We start from the raw sequence: 22,738 nt of genomic DNA, 5'->3' as shown, positions 1-22,738 counted from the left end.
CACCAAGTTGCACGCGGAACTCATCATTCACTGAAGCTGATGGAGCGTACCGAGTAGAGGTGCATAGCTATTTGTGTCGCCTCCTAGTAAACACGATTAATTCGGGTCGTGTACCAGTGAGCAAAAATAATAATTAGCAATTGAAGGTTGTTTCTCTAATTATCGTTGCAACGCATCTTTATTTATGTTTACCACAATGTTGTAAATAAAACAAAATAATATATAAAAACCAGTCATGGGTCTTAAGACCCACTCTAGCCTGCTAAAGCATAGCCTCTGAGAACTGTTTCAAATGCCGCGGTGACGGCGTAAGTAAAACGGGCTTGCAGTACAGAAAAAAAGCACAACCTTCGAGACTCACAATTACTTTCACGGTCGTTTGCGGTTTTGATGCTCGTAGTACAGTGGTTGGCTTTTGGCTTTCGCATTTACTTCGACTTTGGATACGCAACTGTGAAAAGCACGGCAGCGGTAGCAGCGGTTACTCCTCAGAACATGGAGGAAGGAAACAAAACAGGAGAGGCCCTGACGTCACTTTTTTGAAGCCGGAAGTGCAGCCATGTTGGTGTGCCACCTCTCTTTGCGCCTCCAATCAGGGGTTCTGCAGCTCGCCGGAGCAGATGGGCGCGAACTTTGAACTTGCGGCCGGAAGTGTGTGCTGCCGACGCGCGTCAAAACAAAGCTTACGACACTTCTGTAGCAGGTTTAGTGAAGCAGACGCGCTCCTATGTTTTTCCGTGGCACGTTGAAGAAGACGACGAAGACCCGCGCCGTGATTGCTTGAGTGTATCTATTGCTGGCCGACACTCACACTCACAGACCCAAAACACAGCTTTCAAGCTTACGCACCACACTCCAAAGTCAGCTTTTCTCGCGAACAAAAGGTGCTGCGGGAAAGACACCGGCGGAAAAATCTTATCTCACTTTTCAGAGAGACCGAGAGCAGCAGCGAAGCTTCAGGAGCGCGGTTGTCATGGCAACGTTGACATTTGGGGTACCCATCCCAGTGCTCCTTTGCGAAAAACAGCACGTGACTTCCGCCACACCTTCTCCAATACGCTCGTGCTGGCCAGGGCCTCTCCTGGGGTTTCCTTCCTCCATGCCTCAGAATCTGAAACCACGCCGGCGGTTCTTTATTCCATGACGGCGGCAAGCCTGCGACCGTCGAAACGCGAGTGGGATTTTTCTCTTGCGTCCGTTGCGCCGGTGATACCCGACAACTGTAGCAGCATGTCATCTGATCCGACTTCAACTGAAGGCTCGCCGACTGATGCGGAAGCAGTTTACCTCGTTTCGCACGGGCCACCAAAGAAAATTGTGAAGTTCACAGGCGCCCGGAAGCTCGCCGACCTTCACGAAAGTGTGCGGATGGGTGGGTTCGCGCACCTGATGACATGCAATGATCTCCTAATACAGGTGAGCATGAATGTTCTGCGTGTTATGGAGTGTAAAGATGATTTGGTCACTGTTTGGTTCGTATGGGCAAAATAGCAACAGTACGCGTAGCGGAAATGTCGAGCACGAGTAGTAACTGTTGAGTTGTTTCACGTTTACCTGACAGTCCGAGTGTTACGAAATTGCCCTGTGTCACTTCACTGTGCTGCCAATTACAAATATTTTCGGCTCGTCGCTGACATTGACACGTGAAGCGCATACTTGCCCTTAGGAACACATCGTTGCTCAACTTCAGTTTTTGCCTAGGGGAGAACTGGAAAGGAAACTAAACGTTTTCGGGGACTTCCGTCTTCTGCAAACTTTTGCGGTTGGTTTACTACTGATTTGAGCTCAGGTGTGCAATCGCTACCCTATTAGATAGGGAAAGGTGAAGTACTAACAGCTTCAAACAATGTAATGGTGCTTTAGTTTGTGTAACCGGTCGTAGTATGCCATAATCTGCAAATTTCTGTAGCATTTAACCAATAAACAGACAAGACGAGGAAAACAGGAGTGTTGTCTGCCTTGTTATTTGTTTGCTGCAGTAATCATGCAGTAATAAAGTTAAATTCAACCAACACAGGTAAAACATTCATTGACATTTTCACCAACAGGACTATGAAAACGTTGTGCAATCAACTATATGGTTCTATCTTTGGGAAATCATCTGTTCCTATATACTGATTGTTGCTGGCATTGCTAAATAAGCTCAAACTTGTTTGCTCAATGTGTCCTGCACTTAGCTCACATATGGGCCGCAGGATTAGTGTTGTGCTGTGCTTTATGGCTTTAAATAACAAACCTATTTGGGACACTACAGCAACCATAGAAAAAGGCTAAAAATTATCAATGCCTGTTCAGTGTCCACTGGTTCAAACCTATTGATAAACCACCGGTGTATGCTTTCAGGTCAAAGATCGGTTCCCTTGCTATGTCAACATGAATGAAAGCACAGCAGTGCATGATGGGGCGTTGATTAACTTATTCGTCTCCCAAAGCCACTCTGAAGCATCAGAGGCACCAAAACAGCTGTATGCTTATCCGTATGTCTTATCCAATCTGTACTCGTTAGTTAACTCTGTATGACTAAAGTCTGTCATATGCTGGAAGGATAAAATAACGGTATTTGAGCAATACTTTAAAGGGGTCCTGAAACACTTTTCTAAGTAATCATAGCATATCATCACTATTAAATTACGTCACCTCAAAAATTTCCTCCCACAAAAGTTTTCGAATCCTTAAAGGACAAGTGAAGTTAGACATAATTATCGCACCGATAAGTGGTTTTTTGTCTCCTTTCATTTCCACTAGCATGCTGGAAGCTGCACAGAGGAGTTGGCAAGGGGGCACAAGGAAGCAATGCCCCGTTGCTGTCCGTAGGGTGAACGCAAGGCGGCTCGTGGCGGCCGCAATTTCTACGCTGCGCTTTTCATCTCTGAAGCCATGCGCAGCAGCGTGCAGTCGTCATGTTCAGCAAAGCAGTGCAAAGGTGAAATGGCTGTTTTGTCTTTTTGAGGTCAAATACATATATATATTTTTTGTTTATTTAACTCAAATGAGCAATAATGGTATTAATGAGAATGTTCTTGCGATCACGAAATCAGCCAATAGCTGTTGTGGGTCTAGCTGCTTGCGATGACACTGCATAACAACTATGCTTAAGTGAGAGCAAGCAATTTTTAACTGCTTTTGCACGAGATTGTGAATTCTCTGCTGCATGTCGTGTAATATTTTGTTCACACTCCCACAGGAGCCTCGTTAACAGAGTGGCAATGCTTTCTTACTATGCACAAAGTGTTTCAGGGCCGAATTAAAGCTTTGTTACTAATGAAAAGGCATTGATAGGTTTAGATAGAAAGACAATGAGGTTAGCCAGTGTAGACTGGCTGCACTTGGGCTCGAAAAGTGCAATGTGCTCAATGCCTTCTGGGCTGAGAATGCTCTCGACCAGTGTCTAGAGCGTTCGGGTATTTTGAAAATTGTGGGTACAGCTGTTAAGGGGGGGGGGGGAGTTTCGACGTTGTTAGGCCCAAACCGTAAATTTCTGATTTTGCGTTGTACTGATAGCACATGTTTATAGCTTTCAAAAAATATAAAACACTTGGCTATATGCGACTTCTAAACCACTTATTTAATTCATTATATTTTTAGCGTCGACTGTAACGTGGGCATGACCTGTCGTCGAGACTTAAGATGATATGAAGTTTCCATCGTATAAAAACGTCTTGAATTAGACAGTACTTTTGGTTTTGGTTTGTGACTTTTTTTTGTAATGCATTTTACAGCCCTTAGGGAGCTCTTTGTAGCTCTCATGCGTTCCTCTTGCTTTTGTTTATGTTGATGTGTGCTTTTCGGAGGGCACGTCACATCTGTGAAGGACCTATTTCATGCCTTTTAGTGTTGCTGATGAGGAAAACACATACATTGATACAAAATTGAGTTTTATTGCAACCGCTGCAGTGAAAGCGTACTAAAGCATCTGGAGGTCACTCCTGTACATTTTTGTTTTTCCATGTGGATGCTATCAACAGACTCATGGCGGGTAAAAAAGCAATTTCAAGCTAAAGCTGAAGCATAACAGCAATGAAAGGACTGCAGAAAGAGAGGGAAAGACTACTGGTAAAGTTTAGTATGAAGATGACTAATCGTGGGATGTATTGATTAAGCAAGCAATTTGACACATCTATTCGCACATTTCTCAGAATGCGATGTTTCGACTTAGTCCCTTTTTCTAAAAAAACAGCTGGGCGTACGTGAACTAAATTTTGTGTACATGTCAGCTAGTGCCTCGTACAACTTTGCAACTGGAGGGAATATCTGCATGCTCATGGAAATTTAGAAAACAAATAAAATGCATGTCATATAGTGGCAATTAGTGACATGCTGTACACTCACGATAATTGATCAACAACTAGCTTAATCAGCCGCCCTAGTAATTTCTTATAGAAGATGCTTCTTCAAATTGGTATTCATGGCTAATTTTCTCTTGTGTGCATTTCTTAGTAGTAAACTCTTTTGAAGTAATAATTAAATTCTTTTATATTCTGTTTTGGTGAAAGTATTGTTAGAGTGTGAACTCTGGTCATCATCATCAGTTTATCTTGGCTATTGCAGGTCCAAAGGATATACTGTTACCCCTCTCCTGTGTCAAACCCATCCGATAAATTTTATAACCTCTGTCTCGTCATGCACCTAATGCTTTCATAGTGCAGTTAACCGAACAAATTCTCCCATCTGATGAATCACAGTTCACCTGCTGGATATGATTTCATGGAAATGGTTGCACTACAGTGCTGTTGCATATTGTTTTTTTTGTATATTGTTTTATGTAGAAGGTTTATGCACACTTTTGTAAACATCAGGTACCCGAATAAGCTGTACAACATTGCTGCAAGGTGCCTTGGTGAACCAGTACCCAGCCCTGAGGAACAGATTGGACTCTGGCTATGTAAGAGCATTTCCTTGTAAATTTCCTTCATTTTGATTTCTTTGGCACATTTAAAGGTTAAAATATGCTGTCAAAGTCTTTCTTAGCACTTCGTAATGTTTATGGCCATTGTTTCTCGCAACTGTTCTCGTCTGTGTGCTTGTCATTGAGTAGACATGCTGTGATCTATAAGCTTTGCAGCTTGACTAAATTTGAAGATGCCAACAGCAGCTCTGCATCTGAGGTGCAATACGGCCACCTTCTGTAAAATTAATTGCATGCTCAGCTAAATATACAATTGGTTGAACAATATATTTTGTACCTGTAGTCATTTATGCATAAAAATTTTGACCACACTAATACAGAAAGAAATTACTCAACTGCTGTGTTGAAAGGTGTGCTAAGATAGCTCGACTGGTACATTTTAGAACATGAAGGAAACAGTGCAAAAAACAAGTTAAGATTAGGGCAACTCTGTTTTTACTGTGTACTGTTTTCAATTTCTTACACAATCTGAAAACCGGAAGCCACTGAACTGGTATTTATGTAAAGTCAGTTGCTTTCACTTCATTCTAGTTCTCCTGGCACATGCGCCTGAAAAACAAGTACAAAATCTTAAAGCTTAAATCTCCTAATTTATCTAAATTGCACTGTTGTTCCCACTTGCTGCAACATAACTGTCAACTGCATCAGAGCTGCTCTTACAAAATCGTGTGTACTAGGTATCCTGCAACTGATAATTGCTGTACCAATGTTAGCTTCAGCTAATGGTAAACACATCATAATAAATAAGACGAATAATGCAAAACAACAGTATCTGAAAAAGCATACCACCATGTTTGACAAGTAGTCAGAAAGTGTTGCTATGTATCATTGCTGTTAATTGGTGTTCTTTTTCGCATTAGAACGCCTTTAGATTAATAACAGTGCACCTACTTCTGTAACAATTTTTATTTCTTGTCGTGAAATAATGCATCTAAAATAATAAATTTCACAATCAGTTATTTCTGTAACTATGATAACTAGCCTGATCTCACCTAAATGTTCATGCTACAGGTTGGATTTTTTTTCGGCTGAGTTTGCTTTGTATATACAGAAAGTTTGTTTAAATTTGGAGGACACACACAGTCATGACTGAAAGGAATAAAGTGATGTTGGTCACAAGCTATTTTTCAGCATTAATTAAGGAAGCCACAATGCTATTTGAATATAAAACTTATTCCCAGTGAATAGCTTCTGTTGACTGCCAAGGAACCGTGGCGTGCAGTACAGCAGCAGTATGGTAGCAATGTAAGATCTGCTCACAATTGATTGTTTACATGGCCTTGAATTGAAACGTGCTACTGTGTCACGAGAAAGCACAGCAGAAAGGAAACAGATGATACCATTTTTTTATTGTAGCTCGTTCATGCATTTCACTTCGACATGTATAATGAACTAGCCCCAAATTCAGGTGGAAACAGCGCTAAGGATACAAAGTGAAAGCACATTGAGGAAATTACACGTTGCACTGAGTATTTTTTCTATGCGTCCTCACATAATCCAAGTGTGTCCACCTGAATAGGAGTAACAAACTAGCAGATATGTTCACATTAGCTAGGCCCATCCTTAAGCTTTCTAAGTTAGCATTACATAATTCTAAGGAAACTATAACTTGAATCAGTGCCTGTATAGTATGTTTTTCAAATACGTAGTTATTGCTAGTTTTTCTTAAACAAACAAAAAAGAACAATGTAATATAATGAGCAAGGTTTTCATGTTTGGTCCAACCATTGAAAGGCCAAGTGAACCACAGCGGAAATTAAATGTGGTTTTATTGAACTGTAGAAGTCATAAAAAAATATAAAAAAGATAACTTGCCACTGGTGGGAGCAAAACCCACATCTTGCAAATATAGCATGCAATAGTCTACTTATTGAGCTGTGGTAGTAGCTGTCCTCTCATTCACATTCTTGGGGATTTGTGTATGTGTACTAAATGTGGCCCAGCACCAAACTCATAATCATGGCAGATGATGTGGCACATACTTTTACCTGCAACCATCACAAAGGGGATGACCCCTAGGAGCAGGCAGCAGGCCTATAAGTCTTTGCATTCATAACAGCATTGATGCCTTCAGGTAGCATACAGTGCCATCTGCCTGCTCTTAAATGTCATGTACCACATGACGCCTACGGTTCAACGAACATGCTGCAGCGTCAGCCATGGCCTTGAGTGGTGCTAACAGTTCCAGGGCCATATCTAATAAACATAACAAATGCGGAATGAGGTGAATGGGAGAATAACCTCCATCGTGCTTAACTGATACAGGCTCACATGTGTAATGCATATGACGTGGGTTTGCCCCCACTGGTGGCAAGTTGTTTTTTGCCTACTTTCTTTTCCAATGTTTAGTTATTTTACATTTCAATAAAATGACATTTAATTTACCCTGTACTTTCCGTGGCCTAATTATCTGTTGGCTGCATACAGTCTTGATTAACAAAAATCTGGCCCATTTGTTCCACCTATTCATGTTTGACCCACTTGCAGTACACTTCCATAAGCATCACCCATTAAATAGCCGAAAACATCTTGCGAATATCCTTTTTTGTAGATAGCTATATGCAGTTAGCTGCTTATAGCTGTATATACCTACACAGGGGACCCTGATCATGAGAAGAAATTTACAGAAGAAAAAATTGGGTTGGAGTGCATATGGCAGGCATTGTCAAATGCTGACTGGGAGCTTACCACTGCCGTTGAAAAGTGTACAATCATTGCATTCTACCAGTGCTAACATATGGGCCAGAAACTTGGAGGTTAACAAAGCTCGAGAACAAGTTAAGGACCACACAAAGAGCGATGGAACGAAAAATGTTAGGCCTAACGTATCAGAGGGCAAACGGGGATAGCCGATATTTTAGTTGACATTAAGAGGAAGAAATGGAGCTGGGCAGGTCATGTAATGCGTAGGATGGATAACCGGTGGACCATTAGAGTTACAGAATGCATACCAAGAGAAAGGAAGCGCAGTCGAGGATGGCAGAAAACTAGGTGGGGTGATAAAATTTGGAAATATGCAGGCGAAGGTTGGAATCAGCTAGCGCAAGACAGGGGTAATTGGAGATCGGAGGGAGAGGCCTTCGTCCTGCATTGGGGGGACATTTATATAGACTGATGATGATGATATGCAGTTACTATTTATTCACTACCCATTTAGCATTGAATTGCGCCACCGAAATTCCCTAAGTGGACTGCTGTATGATTGTATGAATATTATAAGCTGTTGCTGCTGGCAGTTTTATACTTGCTAGTTTACATAATAATTACAAGCAGCGAAATTGGTCAGCAGCTGCAGCCCTTTCACTGCTGTAATTTTTCTCTTCAGATGCAAAAGGCGTGAGCGCCATCATGGTTCTACCATTTCTTGTCAATGAGCGAGGGGACGACATATTCACAAAAATGGTTAGAACTTTGAGCTGCTTACACGACCAAGTACACAGTGTCAGTATGAGGCAATGGTCAATATGTACAGGGCCCGGAATATTTCGCTGCGCCTGTTCAAAGAAAGGTTTTGCACCCACCGCTACACCGTTCTTGCTCAAGTTTTGCGAAATGATTGCATTTTGGGGGCTGCTTCGTTTAGTATGACATTTACTACAGTTAATTGCCTGGTATTAAGAAAAAAGTGCAAATTTGCCTTCGCTTGTGGGGATGCAAGCTGCTGCAGCGATGGCGCTACCATAAACATGTGTCGCCGCCTGCCGGCAGCTGCAGAATGCAGGCGATCAGGGACGTTTGCAGTGTGTTCATGAGCGGGCAACACACGGTAAACCCAGTGGTAAACATCCTTGACCGGCTGCTTTTTGCAGCTGCCGGCAGGCGGCGACACAGGTTTATGCCAGCGCTGTCGCCGCAGCAGCTCGCATCCCCGTAAGTGAAGAAAAATTTGCACATTTTTCTTAAAAACCAGGCAGTTAACTTTGGTAAGCGTAACGAAGCCGACCCCAAAACTTTTGGCTAAACGAAGCCGACCCCAAAATGGGATTGTTCTGCAAAATGTGAACAAGAACAGTGTAGCGGTGAGCGCAAAACCTTCTTTTGAACATGCACAGCGTAATATTCAAGACCCTGTATAACTGTGGGGAAATTTCAGAGCTAGAAAACCACCAAGATAAACAATTGGAGTATAGCCTTAAGTTAAAATGAGATAATTTTGTTAAACTTGATTATTAAGGCTTAAGAAGTGTCAAGCAATTAATCAGTGTGTGCAGGCGCTTTATGTGTGGCATTCTATTTACTCAAATTATTAGTGGTACTTTTTGTTGGGCTTTGAAAGCAATGAAAGTAACCAGAGAAACCATTTATGCTCTCTACCTAATGGACATTATCAAAGCAATTAAATATGTCAAAGTGGCAGATCAGATCACATGACAGAGCAAATCTTGTGCAACCATCCATGGCTGCACATATGATCTTGCAAAACCAAGTTATGAAAATTGAACTGCAGCTTATGGTAATCTTTTTTTTGTAGCACAATAAAATGGGTACTTACTGCTTTTGAAGTAAAAGCTTAGAACTGTTCTAATTTTCTGGTAATATAACAAACCATTTTTGCCTACTTCAAACTGAAATTAGCAATTTTGGTCTTTTTCTCTGCATAATTTTTCATTTCGGCAACACTAACCTAAAATAAAAGTCAGTTCTTTAAAACTTTGTCGCAGAGCAACCCGTATTGTTTTTGTGCACCAACAATTTATGTATTTATATGTTTGCTTTGCAGACGCCAGGACAGGAGTTTGCCCACCCCACATTGCTGTACACTGGTGACAACCGCATCTCTTCCAAGGCCCTGTGTGTGAAGTGTGGATATGTATGTGTAGATGTATTGGACTTCACTTCCGGTGTAACGGGGTTAATTTTATTTTCCATGTACTGGGGCTTTCAACATCGAATACATCAGCTCTGCGGAGCAGACACTCTCATAGCTGCAACACATGATTGAAATGAAAACGAAAATGACAAAACTAGGCGCCAAGTCCCAACAGCTTTAATAGCATGGTTAACTGCTACAACTAACAAAATCACAGCCAGTACTGAGCAGGCTGAGAAATCTGACTAAGCTGCTAAAGTCGTCTTGAAATGTACCTTCCTGTATGCACTTAGCCTTTTTTGTTTCTTTTTTTTTAACGCTCCGGCTATTTTGGTGTTCGTAGCCTTGGATTATGCAGCTGAGTAGTACTGCCAATAGCTAGTCAAACCTCGAAAACTTTATTGTGTTTAAATGTTATTCATAGTTTTTGTATTATGGGGCATAAAGCAAACACTCACCAATGATATTTTAAAAAATAATGAAATTACAAGAAATTGTATTTCGGAGCCAGTATGGGTCCTTTGTTCCCAAATGACAGCAGAGGCAATGGTTTGGTTCTGTACAGGTGAGATGGCGGAGAGCGCATGCATAGATGACAGGCAGATTATCGTGTGTCCTTCCTATCGCTTAGCATGTCATCTGAATATGCAGTGATTTTAGTAGTAATTGCGTCGGTAATATCGCAGTGGAAATTATGGATGCCTAGTGCTAGTGTATAGAAGGCCCTGTTTTCTCTTGGTGTTCGGATAATGCGTCGGAAATAAGGTTGCTTTTAAAGAGATAGTGCTTATCCTGCTTTGGGTGCTTCTTAACATTGCCAGATTGACAGTGAATTACATTTTTTGCATGTGAATATGTACATGGAGCCAAGTTAGTTCAATCTTCCAAAGGGGTCCTTCATGTACACCAGTTCATCACATAGCTTGCTGGAAGGGACATGTGCCACCCAACCATTGCAGTCATTCAACACTCTGGCAAAAGTCTTGCTCATGCCACATGCATACAGGATGGTAGCACGCTTGCTTTTCTTGCTCACCACTTAGCGGATGGGCGCTGAGGCACGATGTTCTTGCTCACTTGGCAGTTTTAGCGGCTGGCCATTACATTGCGTGTCATTTAGCATCAAGATCAACTCTGCTTTTTGCCTTGTATGACTTGAGCAAAGACTGAAAAGCGAGGTTACTAGTGATGAGGCGGCCAACCTTTGTGGCCCTTGTGGTGTACAGAAAGAACATCTAGGTATTTTGACATGTGTGGGTTTGCGATGAACCCTGGTGGCAAGGCCATTGGTGATTCGTTCCTTGAGAACATCAATGGATGCAGTGTACCTCTTCTCTCAAGCTCTTCGTGTGCTGTAAACTGATGCTTTCCTTACAAAGTTTAGTGCTTTTTGTGATTGCTATATGTACTCTCGCTAAAGGTCACTGTGATGTGCGCATATTTTATTGAATAAAATTTGTACATGTTTTAACTGCTGTGTTGTTCTTTCAGATCTGAACCGAGGCAGATCAAAATTTGACGCAAACATGGAGGCAGTGCTAATGGAAACATTTAGAGGTGAGACAGCAGTCTTTTTTTGACAAATTGGATGATAGGATGGCCAAGAAGTAGCACTTTTGAAACATAATGTGATGTACTTACTATGCAAGCTGCACATGGATTTTTAAGTGGCATTATTCGTCATGCCCTGTTTTACATTTATCTGGTCTTTAGTCATATTTATTTTCTTCTACTGGCATCGATGTTGTATCATTGCTTTGATATGGTGAAATTTTAAATTTGTCGTTAATTATCAATATTGAAATTTAATTATTCTGCCCATGTATGCCTCCATGGCATATTGAAATAAACAAGCCCTTTGTCATGGCAAAGAAATAACATCCTTGTTCAAGAAATAAATTTTTTTCTCAAATACCTGAAATGCTATATTACATAACATTGGACATATTAGCGCTGTTCAGTTTGCCTTGTACACCACATCCCCCCCACAAAAAAAACATGCTGGATGTTGCAACTGACGCATAGTATTTCTCAAGGTTGGCCATTGATTCCAATTTAGCAAATCAGATTGCTGTCTTCTGTTTTTGCAGGGTATGATGCTGATGCATTTGAGGTTATCACATATGATAGTGAAATTTTGGCTCTTGGTGTTTAAGTCATTGTGATGCTATGTGCTAACTGTTTTTTTCGTTGTCGCCTTAAAAAAGACAAGTCCACTTGTTGAAACGTTGGCTCCTGCTTTCATCTTGTTCTCATTTTGCTCAGTGTTCTTTTAGTTGTTTATAGTTTTGCAGTTTATTATAACATCTAATGGTGGCTGAGAGCTGCTGAATAGCTACGCATTTGTTGCTTACACAAATTAAAATCTATATGTAGCGAGCTTCCATATTAGCTTAGAGATAGTCATTTGACTCCCCAGGCAGAGGTCACAGCAGCTGCTGTGAAGGGTCTGGTTGAGTACCAGGAGCTAGTTTCACCAATTCTTACCATGGTAGTCATGTACACCACCATTGTCAGTCAATTGACTACCCTAGGAAGGGTCATGGTTGCCATTGCAAAGGGGTTCCATTGACTACCAAGAGGTACTTGCGTGGACCACTGAGGTAGTCGCATCAATTCTTGCCATGGTAGTCATGTACAACACCATTGTTTGTCAGTTGTCAAATGACTACCCTATGAAGGGTCATTGTGGCCATTGCAAAGGGGTTCCTCTGACTACCAAGAGGTACTTGCATCGACCACTAAGGTAGTCTCATCAACTCTTGCCATGGTAGTCATGTAGACCACCATTGTTTGTCAGTTGTCAAATGACTACCCTAGGAAGGGTCATTGTTGCCATTGCAAAGGGGTTCGGCTGACTACCAAGAGGTACTCGCGTGGACCACTGAGGTAGTCGCATCAACTCCTGCTTTGGGAGTAATACATACTCCTCAGTGCTCCTTGAGGGAGAGAGTCACCGGTACTGCAAGAGAGTCGCCGGTACTGTAATTCCAAGAGAGTCTATGTTACCACCCAAAAAGTGGTCATATGTGTGACGAGCAGATACACCTCAAAAAGAGTCGGTTGAGACTACCTTTTTTTTAAGAGTTGGGTCTCGCTCGTAAACATCATAACCACGGCGTTCGTCCTGTTGTCGTCTGCGACAAAAGCGCGATATGTGCCCGTGAATACCGCAGTAATAACAAATGGGGCGGGGCGAAGGCCGGGTAGGGTAATATCCTGTGGCAGGTGCACGAGGTGCCAGAGTCGCCAGGTGGTTGGGAGTAACAGGAGCAGGAGGCGTTGTCTGAACGAACGCTGGTTGCATAGCCGCAACCTGAGCATACGAGGGCGCCGGCGCAGGAGGGACACAGCCCACAGTGCAGGTCATGGAGGACAGCTCCTCTTTGATTATGTCGCGCAGGCCAGGAACCGAAGGTTGCGGCTGAAGAACGGGAGGACTGCGCAAGCCGTACACTTGGAGCTCCTCGCGTATGAGAGTCCGAATCAGGACACGCAGGTCCGTATCGGAGGAAGGAGGCGTGTCACAGGCGACAGGTTGTAAACGGATGGCCTGCAGGGCGTCCAGATGTGGCAAGTCGCGATAACATCGTTAACGGTATTTGGATTCTTGATGGCCAGTGCGTTGAACGCGACGTGGGCAATGCCCTTGAGGATATGACGAACACGATCTGACTCAGTCATGGCTGCGTCAACCCGGCGACAAAGGGCGAGGACGTCCTCGATATAAGAAGTGTATGTTTCCCCGGGAAGTTGCATGCGTGCATCAAGCTTTTTCTTGGCTACCTCAGAGCGGACGTTGGGGGCGCCGAAAATTTGCCGAAGCTGGTGTCTGAAAGCCGCCCAGTCTGGGAAGGAGCGCTCATGGTTAAGAAACCAAGTCCTGGCAACGTCAGTGAGGTAGAATGCGACGCTCCGAAGCTTGTGAGAATCATCCCACCGGTTAGACTCACTCACTCGGTCATAATTGCCCAGCCAGTCGTCAACGTCCTCACTAGGAAGGCCAGCGAACATGGTGGGATCGCGCTGCCGCGTGCTGACGGTCCATGAAGGAACGGCTGGTGGGGCAGAGACGGTGACGCTGGGGGCTCCTGGTGGATCTTCTTGGGGCATGGGGATCTGCCAGTATCCGGAGCGTAGATCAAGGCTGGTGAAATACTCCGCGCCTTGTAATGAATCTAACGCATCATCGATTCGGGGAAGTGGATATACATCTTTGCGGGTTATTTTGTTCAAGGCACGGTAGTCTACGCAAAATCGCACTGAGCCGTCTTTCTTACGCACCAAAACGACAGGTGATGACCAAGGGCTTGAGGAAGGGCGGATGATGCTTCGTTTCAGCATGTCGGCAACGTGGGTATCGATGATCTGGCGTTCGGCGGAAGAAACACGATATGGCCGCCGGCGCACGATGGAAGTTCCATCTGTGTGTATGCGATGAGCCGTTGCAGAAGTCTGTCCCAGAAGAGGAGAGTACACGTCGAAGGAGTCTTTATGCTTGGATAACAACGCCAGTAACTCTTCTGTCTGCTGTGGCGTTAGATCAGTGCTGATTGCACTAGCGAGAACAGAAGTAGGGGCTGGCTCTATAGCGGTAGGTGCCCGTGAAACAGCAGTAGTCGAGGTAAGCACACAGACAGGCTGAGTGTCCAAGACGCAAATGACAACAGCGCCTTTAGGAAGAAGGACTGGCTCAGTGGTTGTGTTGAGTACAGCCAAAGTGGCCGTACCGTTGGTGAAGCGAACAAGGCTAGGTGCCAGAGCAATCCCTTTGGATAGGCAACGAGCTGATGGTACAACTAAAACGTCACCATCGGCGATGTCAGAGTGAACTACAAGAAGTTGTTCGCGGCCAGGAGGCACCATACAATCGTCAGCAGTTCGTAAGCGAAGGCGCGGTTCGGGCACGTCGTCGGAATTGTCGGTCTCGGTCAAGTTAACGAGGCGTTGACGGCACGAAATAAAAGCGGACGCGGAAGAGAGAAAGTGGTGGAGAGTGCTCTCGATCCCTTGGTCCTCTACGCCTTCCAGTTTCCCTGGAGCTTCGTTCCGGTCGCCGCTTGCCCCGCCTTTCCACCACCATACCCCGCACCTCCACCACTTGCGAGACAGCTGTTCAACCTCAACGGTTTATTATGCAGGTCGCGCGCTGAAGCGAATGGCGCTGACCATGATGATGAGTATATACAGATGAAGAAGATGAAGGGGTAATATAATGCTCACAATATATATATTCTAAACGTGCTACATAAATGTGTTTTTCCGAGTGTGAAAGAAGCACGCGAATAGACGCAGAATTGCCGCACGACTGGCCGCTCGAGGCAATTATGCGTCTATTCGCGGGCTTCTTTCACGCTCGGAAAAACACATTTATGTAGCACGTATTGAGCAACAGAAAGCTGTATCGGGAGTTTTTCGTGTTTCTCTACAACTTTCTCATTGACACTTTGATAATTAGGACAGTACTTCTCGAGTTAGATAATCAATTACAATTCGCTAATTAAATCTCAGCAACGAAAAAATTACTGGCGACTAGTCACTCCACTGCATGCACTAGAAGCAATACTCACTAGGTTTGCTTCGCGTAACGCCGTTCCTCTCTTTTTTTAAATCGTGCTGCGTGATAGCTGGGACACCCTGTATACCGTAACTCTGCTTAGTTCACCGATGGATCGCGCACGCAGTGACCTATACCACGTTTTGTGTAATCGCGCGAATTCGGAATATTAAAGGTCGCGGTGCGTCGTGAAGTAGCGGAGAGTAAAAAACAAACAAAAAACGATTAGTGCTTCACGGCGCTCCGGCGGCGCTGCAGAGCCGATGCAGACAGCATTCAAGCTGTACTGCAAGGAATTGAGCGGGCACCAACGGTGATAATAGGCTGTCATTATCCCAAATTGGAGCCGGCTTAGCCTCGTAATAAAGCTCAGTCGTCTTACGCGACACTTGTATTTATAGCAGAGGCGCCAGCCAGCGCTGCTCTATACGCGTCGAAGGTGCTTAATCGGATGTCGCAGTTCCCGAGGGGTTTGCTCCTGAACGTGCTGCCTGACCGCGCAATAGCGAACGCCGTTAGATTGCAGAATGTATCGCATAATATGCTGTAGGGAACATATAGTTAGCGCACGATTACTTGCCACGGTGGCTCCACGGCGATGGCAATCTTCTGCTAAGCGCGTGGTCGCGGGTTTAATTACCGGGGCCACGGCGACCACATTCCAATGGGGGGGGGGGAATGCAAAAATGCTCCTGCACTTAAACTTTGGTGCACGTTAAAGGACTACAGGTGATCAAAGTGTGCCGGAGCTACGAAGGAAACAGGAGGGGGATAGTACGAATGAGCCACTGTACTGGATTTCTAGGTATAATAATTTGAAAACTAATTTTTATCTGTAATTAGGTGTTCCCTTTCCAACGGAAACGCACTGTGCCTTGTTGTTCATTGACTAATCATGGTCGTCGAACTGCAACTGAAACAGGGATACGGCTCTCAGCGCACTGACCAGCTCTGGAGTCTGATCAACATAGAAAGCAAGAGCGCTAGAGCCAGCATTGGCTAAAACCAGCATACCATGTGCAGATCCCATCACCCACGTGTTATTGAGAGAAACAAATGCGTCATTGTTCACGGGAAGCCTTCGTGGTCGCTACGTGGTGTTTGTCTGCAAGTGTACTGTGGACAGCTTCCCGATATCAATAGCGACACCCAGACCATGAGAGAGAGAGAGAGAGACGTGCCAGGGCCAGGGTTAGAGCCAGTGTCTCTTAGGTGATTATAGCAGAGCGAACTTATCTGCCAGTGCAAGCTTAGCATGCGTGCGCAGCCGTTGGCCTGCGCAAGCGCATTTTCTCGTACCTTTAACGTTTTCGTTACAATTCTGTCGCAATAGCGCAGATATTCAGGGAACCTGAGCGATCCGTCACAAAGGGTCGCCGACAGACAGCGCCAGGCACAGACGGACAACCCCAAAGCGCCGCACACAAACTTATCATAATTATTCAAATGTGTCATTCGTCTAATCTTCCATACGCAGTCGGGACGTGTCGCGAAAAGCATCCTGAGCGTGCCATTATGGCCATCGTGTCTCGCTATATGGTCGTATACGACTGCCAGAGTCGTGAACTGCGCACAGGGCGAGCCGCTAAGAGCTTCGCCGTCCGACTGTTAATGGTGGATTATATATATTTAACTGTAATGTATTTTTCAAGTAAGATTACGAAGACCCACGTTCCTGAGCGATTCACTACCATACCCTATTCCCCCCCCCCCCCCCCCCCCCCAGGACAACAAGAGGGCACTCCAATCATGCTACAACAGGCATCGACACGTAAGTTCCATCGTCAAGTAATTAACTATAATGCGCCACTGAACACCACTTACAACGCGAATTGAAGCAATATATACTTAAATAAAAAAATCTTGCTGTCGCCGCGGGGTGTGCTACTGTTTTAGATGTTTATCCCAGAAAGCCCAAACAAAACTTGGTCCCATTTATATCTGGCTATGAAGAGTACATTCGTACAAAAAGAAAACAGCAATGAAAGTTATTTGAGTTAAAACTTAATTAGTATAGTAATTATACTTAATTAGTAATTTCATTGCTGAGCTATCCATAACTGAAACTTCGCCTTCACTCAAGTGTGTTAAAATCACTACTGTACGGCTTTTTCGTCAAGTTTCCCGCAGTTAAGCAAGCCTTTTCTATGTTCCAAACTCTGTGTATCAAATATGAAACGTAGGGCTTTCTGAGGTTAAAAACATGGTCGCGTTTAGCTCGGCGAATTTTCGCTCGATTAAGGCACGAAACTGAGACATATAAAGACTTCTTAAAATCGCCTATGACAGATGCAACAATTGTAATCTTTCAGCTGGAATGCTGTAAGATGGAGACATTAATTACTTGCATCAGAAGCCGAAATGTATAACTGATTAATTAAGAACATTAACTAATTAAGTGTTAACTAATCATTTTAGGGCAGATTCTGCAATTTATGAATTGTAGCTGGTGATATCACAAGGCACATCTACTTGCAACCAATTTTCAAAACTATCAGCAGTTTTGAGATAACCGCCGTCAAACTTGCACTAAAATGGAATTATGGTCTACTGACTATTTTTTTACCAAAACGCGTTGCATCACATTGCAGGATAAAATTAACTAGGACGCCAATGCATTCCGTGGTATAGTCTGGGAACACACATCTCCAAACTGGTATGATCTTCAGAATTCGTTCCAAGTGGATACGCCTTATGAACTCACCTGCAATTCGTAAATTGCAATACGTATATCCTAAAGTAATCAGTGTTAAGCAATTAATTCGTGAATACTTTGCGAATTAATAATTATGTATTTCGATTTCTTGTGGATTTCTGCCTCTTGAATCAATCCAGCTAAAGGATCAGAATTGTGCTAAAGATTAGAATAACCTACGGCAGATGTCCTGGGAGATTTTTTAAAACTGTGTTAACTCAGTAAAACAAAAAAAAAAAATCTAGAAGCGGTCCCGGTCAACGTTTTGGCCCACGCGACTTAGGTTGAAAAGCTGTTCGGTAACCCTGAAGCTTTATAAAGGTTGCACCCTCCTCCAAAGGCATCATGATGGTGTCCCTTAGATTCAGGTTGAGCTAGACTACTCCAGCCTATACTCATTTGCCACCTCCCGACTGCAGACCTGAAATTCCCGAAATTTGGACAACCGTGCGCAACCTCGTTCCAGCAGGACGGTCGCGCAGGATTAAAAGGAAAGAAAGAAAGAAAGAAAGAAAGAAAGAAAGAAAGAAAGAAAGAAAGAAAGAAAGAAAGAAAGAAAGAAAGAAAGAAAGGAAAATACAGTTTCGCTCCAAACCAGGCGACGCATTGAAAACGATACCAAGGTTTAGCATAGCGCCGGAGCTCATCGGACGGTGTTTTAAAAACACGCGGGGGCGACACGCTGGCGCGACGAAGCTCGCGAGGCAGCTTACGCTTGCGCATCAGAAACAGCACCCTGGCAGCCCACCAGGCGTCTCACAACGCTGGCGTGATGAGGAGGAGCGCTGCCACCGGCGTAGCAGGCGCCGCACCTCAATGGTGCACGAGACATGTGACAGAAGCAAAATTGCGGCAGCCACCCGTCTCAGGACGAATGTCAACCGACGTTTTTTTTTTTTTCTGTTTTTTTCGAAGGATTTTTTCGTCATTGAAGATCGGGACTGCCACAAGTTGTCGTCAAAGAGGCTCATCGAAGAGCGGCACACACACACCTAGTGGCACGACACCCAGTGACCCAAGCTGGCGTGAAAGAAGTTCATTGAAGAGCGGTATACATACGCGCTGGCGCGTACCCGCTGATCCAAAAACGGTTGGACACACCGACGGATATAGCTACCGGAAAGTGCGTGAAATATCCTAAGAATGTGAATCGCATTAAAGCCGACAGCGTTTGTAGCTTGAAGTTCCGTTCTGCTCAGACGCATCTCAGTGTGGTATGTGCACACAGCTGCTCAGCGGGTATAGGCTACTGTTCGTGCGCACAACGCTCGTGCCAGCGGCGCAAGGCAGAACGCTGCGCTGCCGAGTCGATTGAGCAGAGCATGAAGGTGCGTCCACTTGGCTTCGTCGTTTTTGCAGGCAAACGCACCGCGCGTCGGTCGCGTTTCTGGAGACTCCCTAACGCTCGACGCACGAGCCGCGCTTGTACCGTCGATACCGGTACGTATACCCAGTATACATACCCGTCGGTGCCCGGCGGCGGCACCGACGGCGCGAGCGCTCTTTGAGTGTCCATATAATTGCTAACGCAATTGATCGCGGACTGAAAGCGTGCATGCGTCAGCATTTACTGCTCGCCAACTTCAAAGAGAGCGGCATCCAGGCCGTCCAGCCAGCACTGACCGCTCACAAAAGTCGCCACGGGAGAATGAGGCGCAGCAGTGCGGCCAGCGTGGAAAATAACGACGCCGCCTCTTAATCTGGCCGCGCCAGGCCATCTGTCATCGCACAAGGAGGCGACTGCGCATGTGAACGCCTGTGCTCGCGGAAGTTTTGGAGCGCGGAAGCCACGGGGAAGACAGACAGATAAAAAGACAGCAATCCTTTTTTTTTTTTTTTTTCAGCGATTTAGCCACACACCAGGTAATTAAGAGGCGCACAATGCAGGTCATGGCGCGAGGAAATTATTCGAGGGTGTTCCACCAGGCCAAATTGAAACGAAAGAGAGAGAAGGAAGCAAAGACAGAGAGAGAAAGAAAAGAAATGTTGAAGAAGTATTTGCATTTCGGTGCTCGCAGTTATGTAGGTACAGTTCTGTTCAGACGTTGAATTCCGTGGCTGCACAGTGTTTAGCGACCGGCTACAAAGCGAAACCGCATGGCACTTTCAAGAATTGCTCTTGCAAGCGAGTTTGTTGGTTAGCGTTTTCACTTTTGCGTTAGCGTTTCATCCAGACCTAACTGTTAAAGTGACACTAACCCTCAACATTAAATCAGTTGAGACCGCTGAAGTATCCTTTCAATACGGAATTTTTATGGAACCCAAAGTGAACATCCCGAATGGTGTCAGGGATACGATAACCATTCCCCCCTTACCAAAGAACATGCACTCCGTATAGCATAAAGGTAGAAGAGAAAGCAGAGCAATGGACATACAAAAGAAATTTGGGAATAGTAAAGACGCAGTATTTGTAGACGCTGCTAGATATAAGCACAGGCGCGGCTTTGCAGCCGTCGTAATCGATCACGAAAAGAAGTGTAAAACATGCGTTACGGCAAGCAGAGCAAAAATCGAGACTGCGGAGGACATAGCTATTGCGCTAGCAGTGTCACAGACCGAAGCGGACGTAATAGTCAGGCAGTACGAAATTTCGCTAACGGCCGAATCTCTCCGGAAGCACTACAAATCCTGATGGCAGGTAACAAAAGGCAAGGAATGTTTATTTAATATGGACACCCGCTTACACCTTGCCAGGAGACAGCGATAATAATAAGACGGCGCATGACATGGCTCGAGGGCTTACGGACCGAGTCACGTCCCATAATAGGGCCGGCACCTTAGCGTCTCTCGAGAACGAGGATGAAGAGGAGTGGGAATGGGAGGATCGTATGACCAGATTTAATGACATCACACAACAATACAAATTGCAAAGGTGCATTTTCCCACCACCTCGCCAAAAGCTCAGCAAAAAGCAGTCTGTCGAATGGCGGCAGTTACGGACCAGAGCTTATCCGAACCCGGCGATCTCACACCTCATTTACCCAGACATGTGCAAGACAGATAAATGCAAAAACTGTGGTTCTAGAGCCAATCTGGAACATATGCTATGGGAATGTCGAGGCGTAACAAACAATAATGGGGATGCAGCCTCTAGCCTCCGCGTGCGCTGGGAGACTGTGTTGCTCAACTCTGCCCTTGAAGATCAACGTTGCGCTGTCCAGCGGGCCGAGGAAGCCGCCAGGACTCAAGAACTCCTGGCCGTCACCTAGGCGGGACCACTTGCCCGTCCCACAAACTCGCAGGACCTTTCAATAAAGTTCTTTGACTGACTGACTGGAGGGGAAACAATTATTACTGGAAAATATAACCGGCTAAACTCCCCTTCCTTGTAAGTTCGCGCAGAAACATAAGTGCCTGTGTTGTAGACATGGGGTGACGTCATGAATTTCAAGCTATCTTCTCGTACGTGCACCTGCACAAGAAACGTTCTCGAAGCTTACGTTGTGCCTTTGGTTCCTCTGAAAGCCAATTTATAGTTTTTTTTTTTTTTTTTCGAATAAACGATTAACTGGATCTGAGCAGACGCTCTGAAAATCCAAGAAGTCGTAGCGGACTGCAGCGGGAACTTCAGGATGGCGTGGCAACTACAGTAACCCTTCTATGGTGCTTCTGCGTATTTCCTGGCTCCTGTTTTTACGGTAAAAGAGCGGCCGTTGCGCGCTCCATAAGCGTAATTTACTGACGCAGCTGACCTTTATATTCCTATTTAGTGTCTATTTAAAGGGGAGGGGGAGGGGTGTTGCGTAAATGGGTCACTTTGGTTTTAGCATTCTATTGCAAGAAGTACTGTATATGTTAATCTGAAATGTTGCGTGCCGAATGGGGCTTAATATTTAGCAGCTTTTTCGGCAGAGAATCCCTAATACACTTTATTTTAAATATAGTTTCAGCATAATACAATGCAGCTTTTCTCAGAAACTATTGACAGCATGACCATTTAAATTGGCAAGTTTATCCACGTACTACTGTCTTTAAACGCAACCTCGAAAATTTTGGTCTGCACGGTCATCATACAAGAAAAAAAAAAAACTTGTTACTTATAAGAGGAGATCTTCAAGGTTTTAAGTATTCTTTTTTCGCCAATATGACATAAGGAGTGTTTTAACATTTTAAGGCAAATAATTCTTTAGAAAGGATACATAAAAGATTGAAAAAGTGCGAAAATGTCATTGTGAGAAAAAGAGACTTATGTTTCCACGCTTACCACAAGCTTTAAAAACGCTACAACACAGTGCACACAATTTACTGATTTATTTACATCATCGCCAAAGCCTTTCATGAGGTTTCTTTTCCTTCTTCGTCATTCATTGCTTCCTGTGGAGCTGCAGAACCCTACTTTGCCAACCATCTCCCTAGCAAGGCTGCAGACGAGAGAGGTCTCACAGAATACACGTGGTTTGAGGCCAAGTGCACTCAGAACTGCATCTCGTGCTGACTTTTGATCAATGTCCACTTTGTATGCGCTTTCGGCATGTTGGGGCACAACAACGTAGAGAAATACGCGGGTCAAATTGCGCTAACGCCAACGAAACAGTCACGGGGACGCAATACACCATACTACAGCCCAATCACCATAAAAAAAAAAATTGTTTTGAAAGCTAAAAACACGTTATAAACTGAATGTATGTTGAACAAGAAGTCGCACTATTCAATAAAACATGCAAATACAGCGGCGAAAACAGCTAAGACGACATGCAAACACAAACAGCCTACCAGTGAGCACGGCTTTGGCGTCATCCTTAAATGGCTTGAAGTGGTCGCCCACACTCG

The 22,738-nt window shown here is 44.5% G+C and overlaps 1 protein-coding gene across 3 annotated transcripts; it reads left to right on the top strand.

Moving 5' to 3' along the window:
* The first annotated feature begins 1,212 nt into the window (after positions 1-1,212).
* Positions 1,213-11,185, top strand: LOC119435454 (uncharacterized). 3 transcript variants are annotated; one of them, XR_005188844.2, is made up of 5 exons: positions 1,213-1,416; positions 2,746-2,923; positions 4,797-4,882; positions 8,232-8,308; positions 9,627-11,185. XR_005188844.2 is itself a non-coding variant. In XM_049659841.1 (4 exons), exons 1-4 carry the CDS (start codon positions 2,901-2,903, stop codon positions 9,846-9,848), a joined length of 447 nt encoding a protein of 148 aa, XP_049515798.1. In that variant the 5' UTR covers positions 2,380-2,900; the 3' UTR covers positions 9,849-11,185. The 3 variants fall into 3 exon arrangements, 1 of the variants encoding a protein (XP_049515798.1); XR_007464698.1 differs by lacking the exon at positions 8,232-8,308; XM_049659841.1 differs by lacking the exon at positions 1,213-1,416 and having other exon boundaries at positions 2,380-2,923; positions 8,232-8,347.
* Positions 11,186-22,738: the final 11,553 nt, after the last annotated feature.

Source organism: Dermacentor silvarum, unplaced genomic scaffold (assembly GCF_013339745.2).
Source record: "Dermacentor silvarum isolate Dsil-2018 unplaced genomic scaffold, BIME_Dsil_1.4 Seq719, whole genome shotgun sequence".
In the NCBI taxonomy this organism is placed as follows: domain Eukaryota; kingdom Metazoa; phylum Arthropoda; class Arachnida; order Ixodida; family Ixodidae; genus Dermacentor; species Dermacentor silvarum.
Note: the sequence above shows the minus strand (reverse complement) of the source record. Positions and strands in the feature narration are given on the sequence as shown.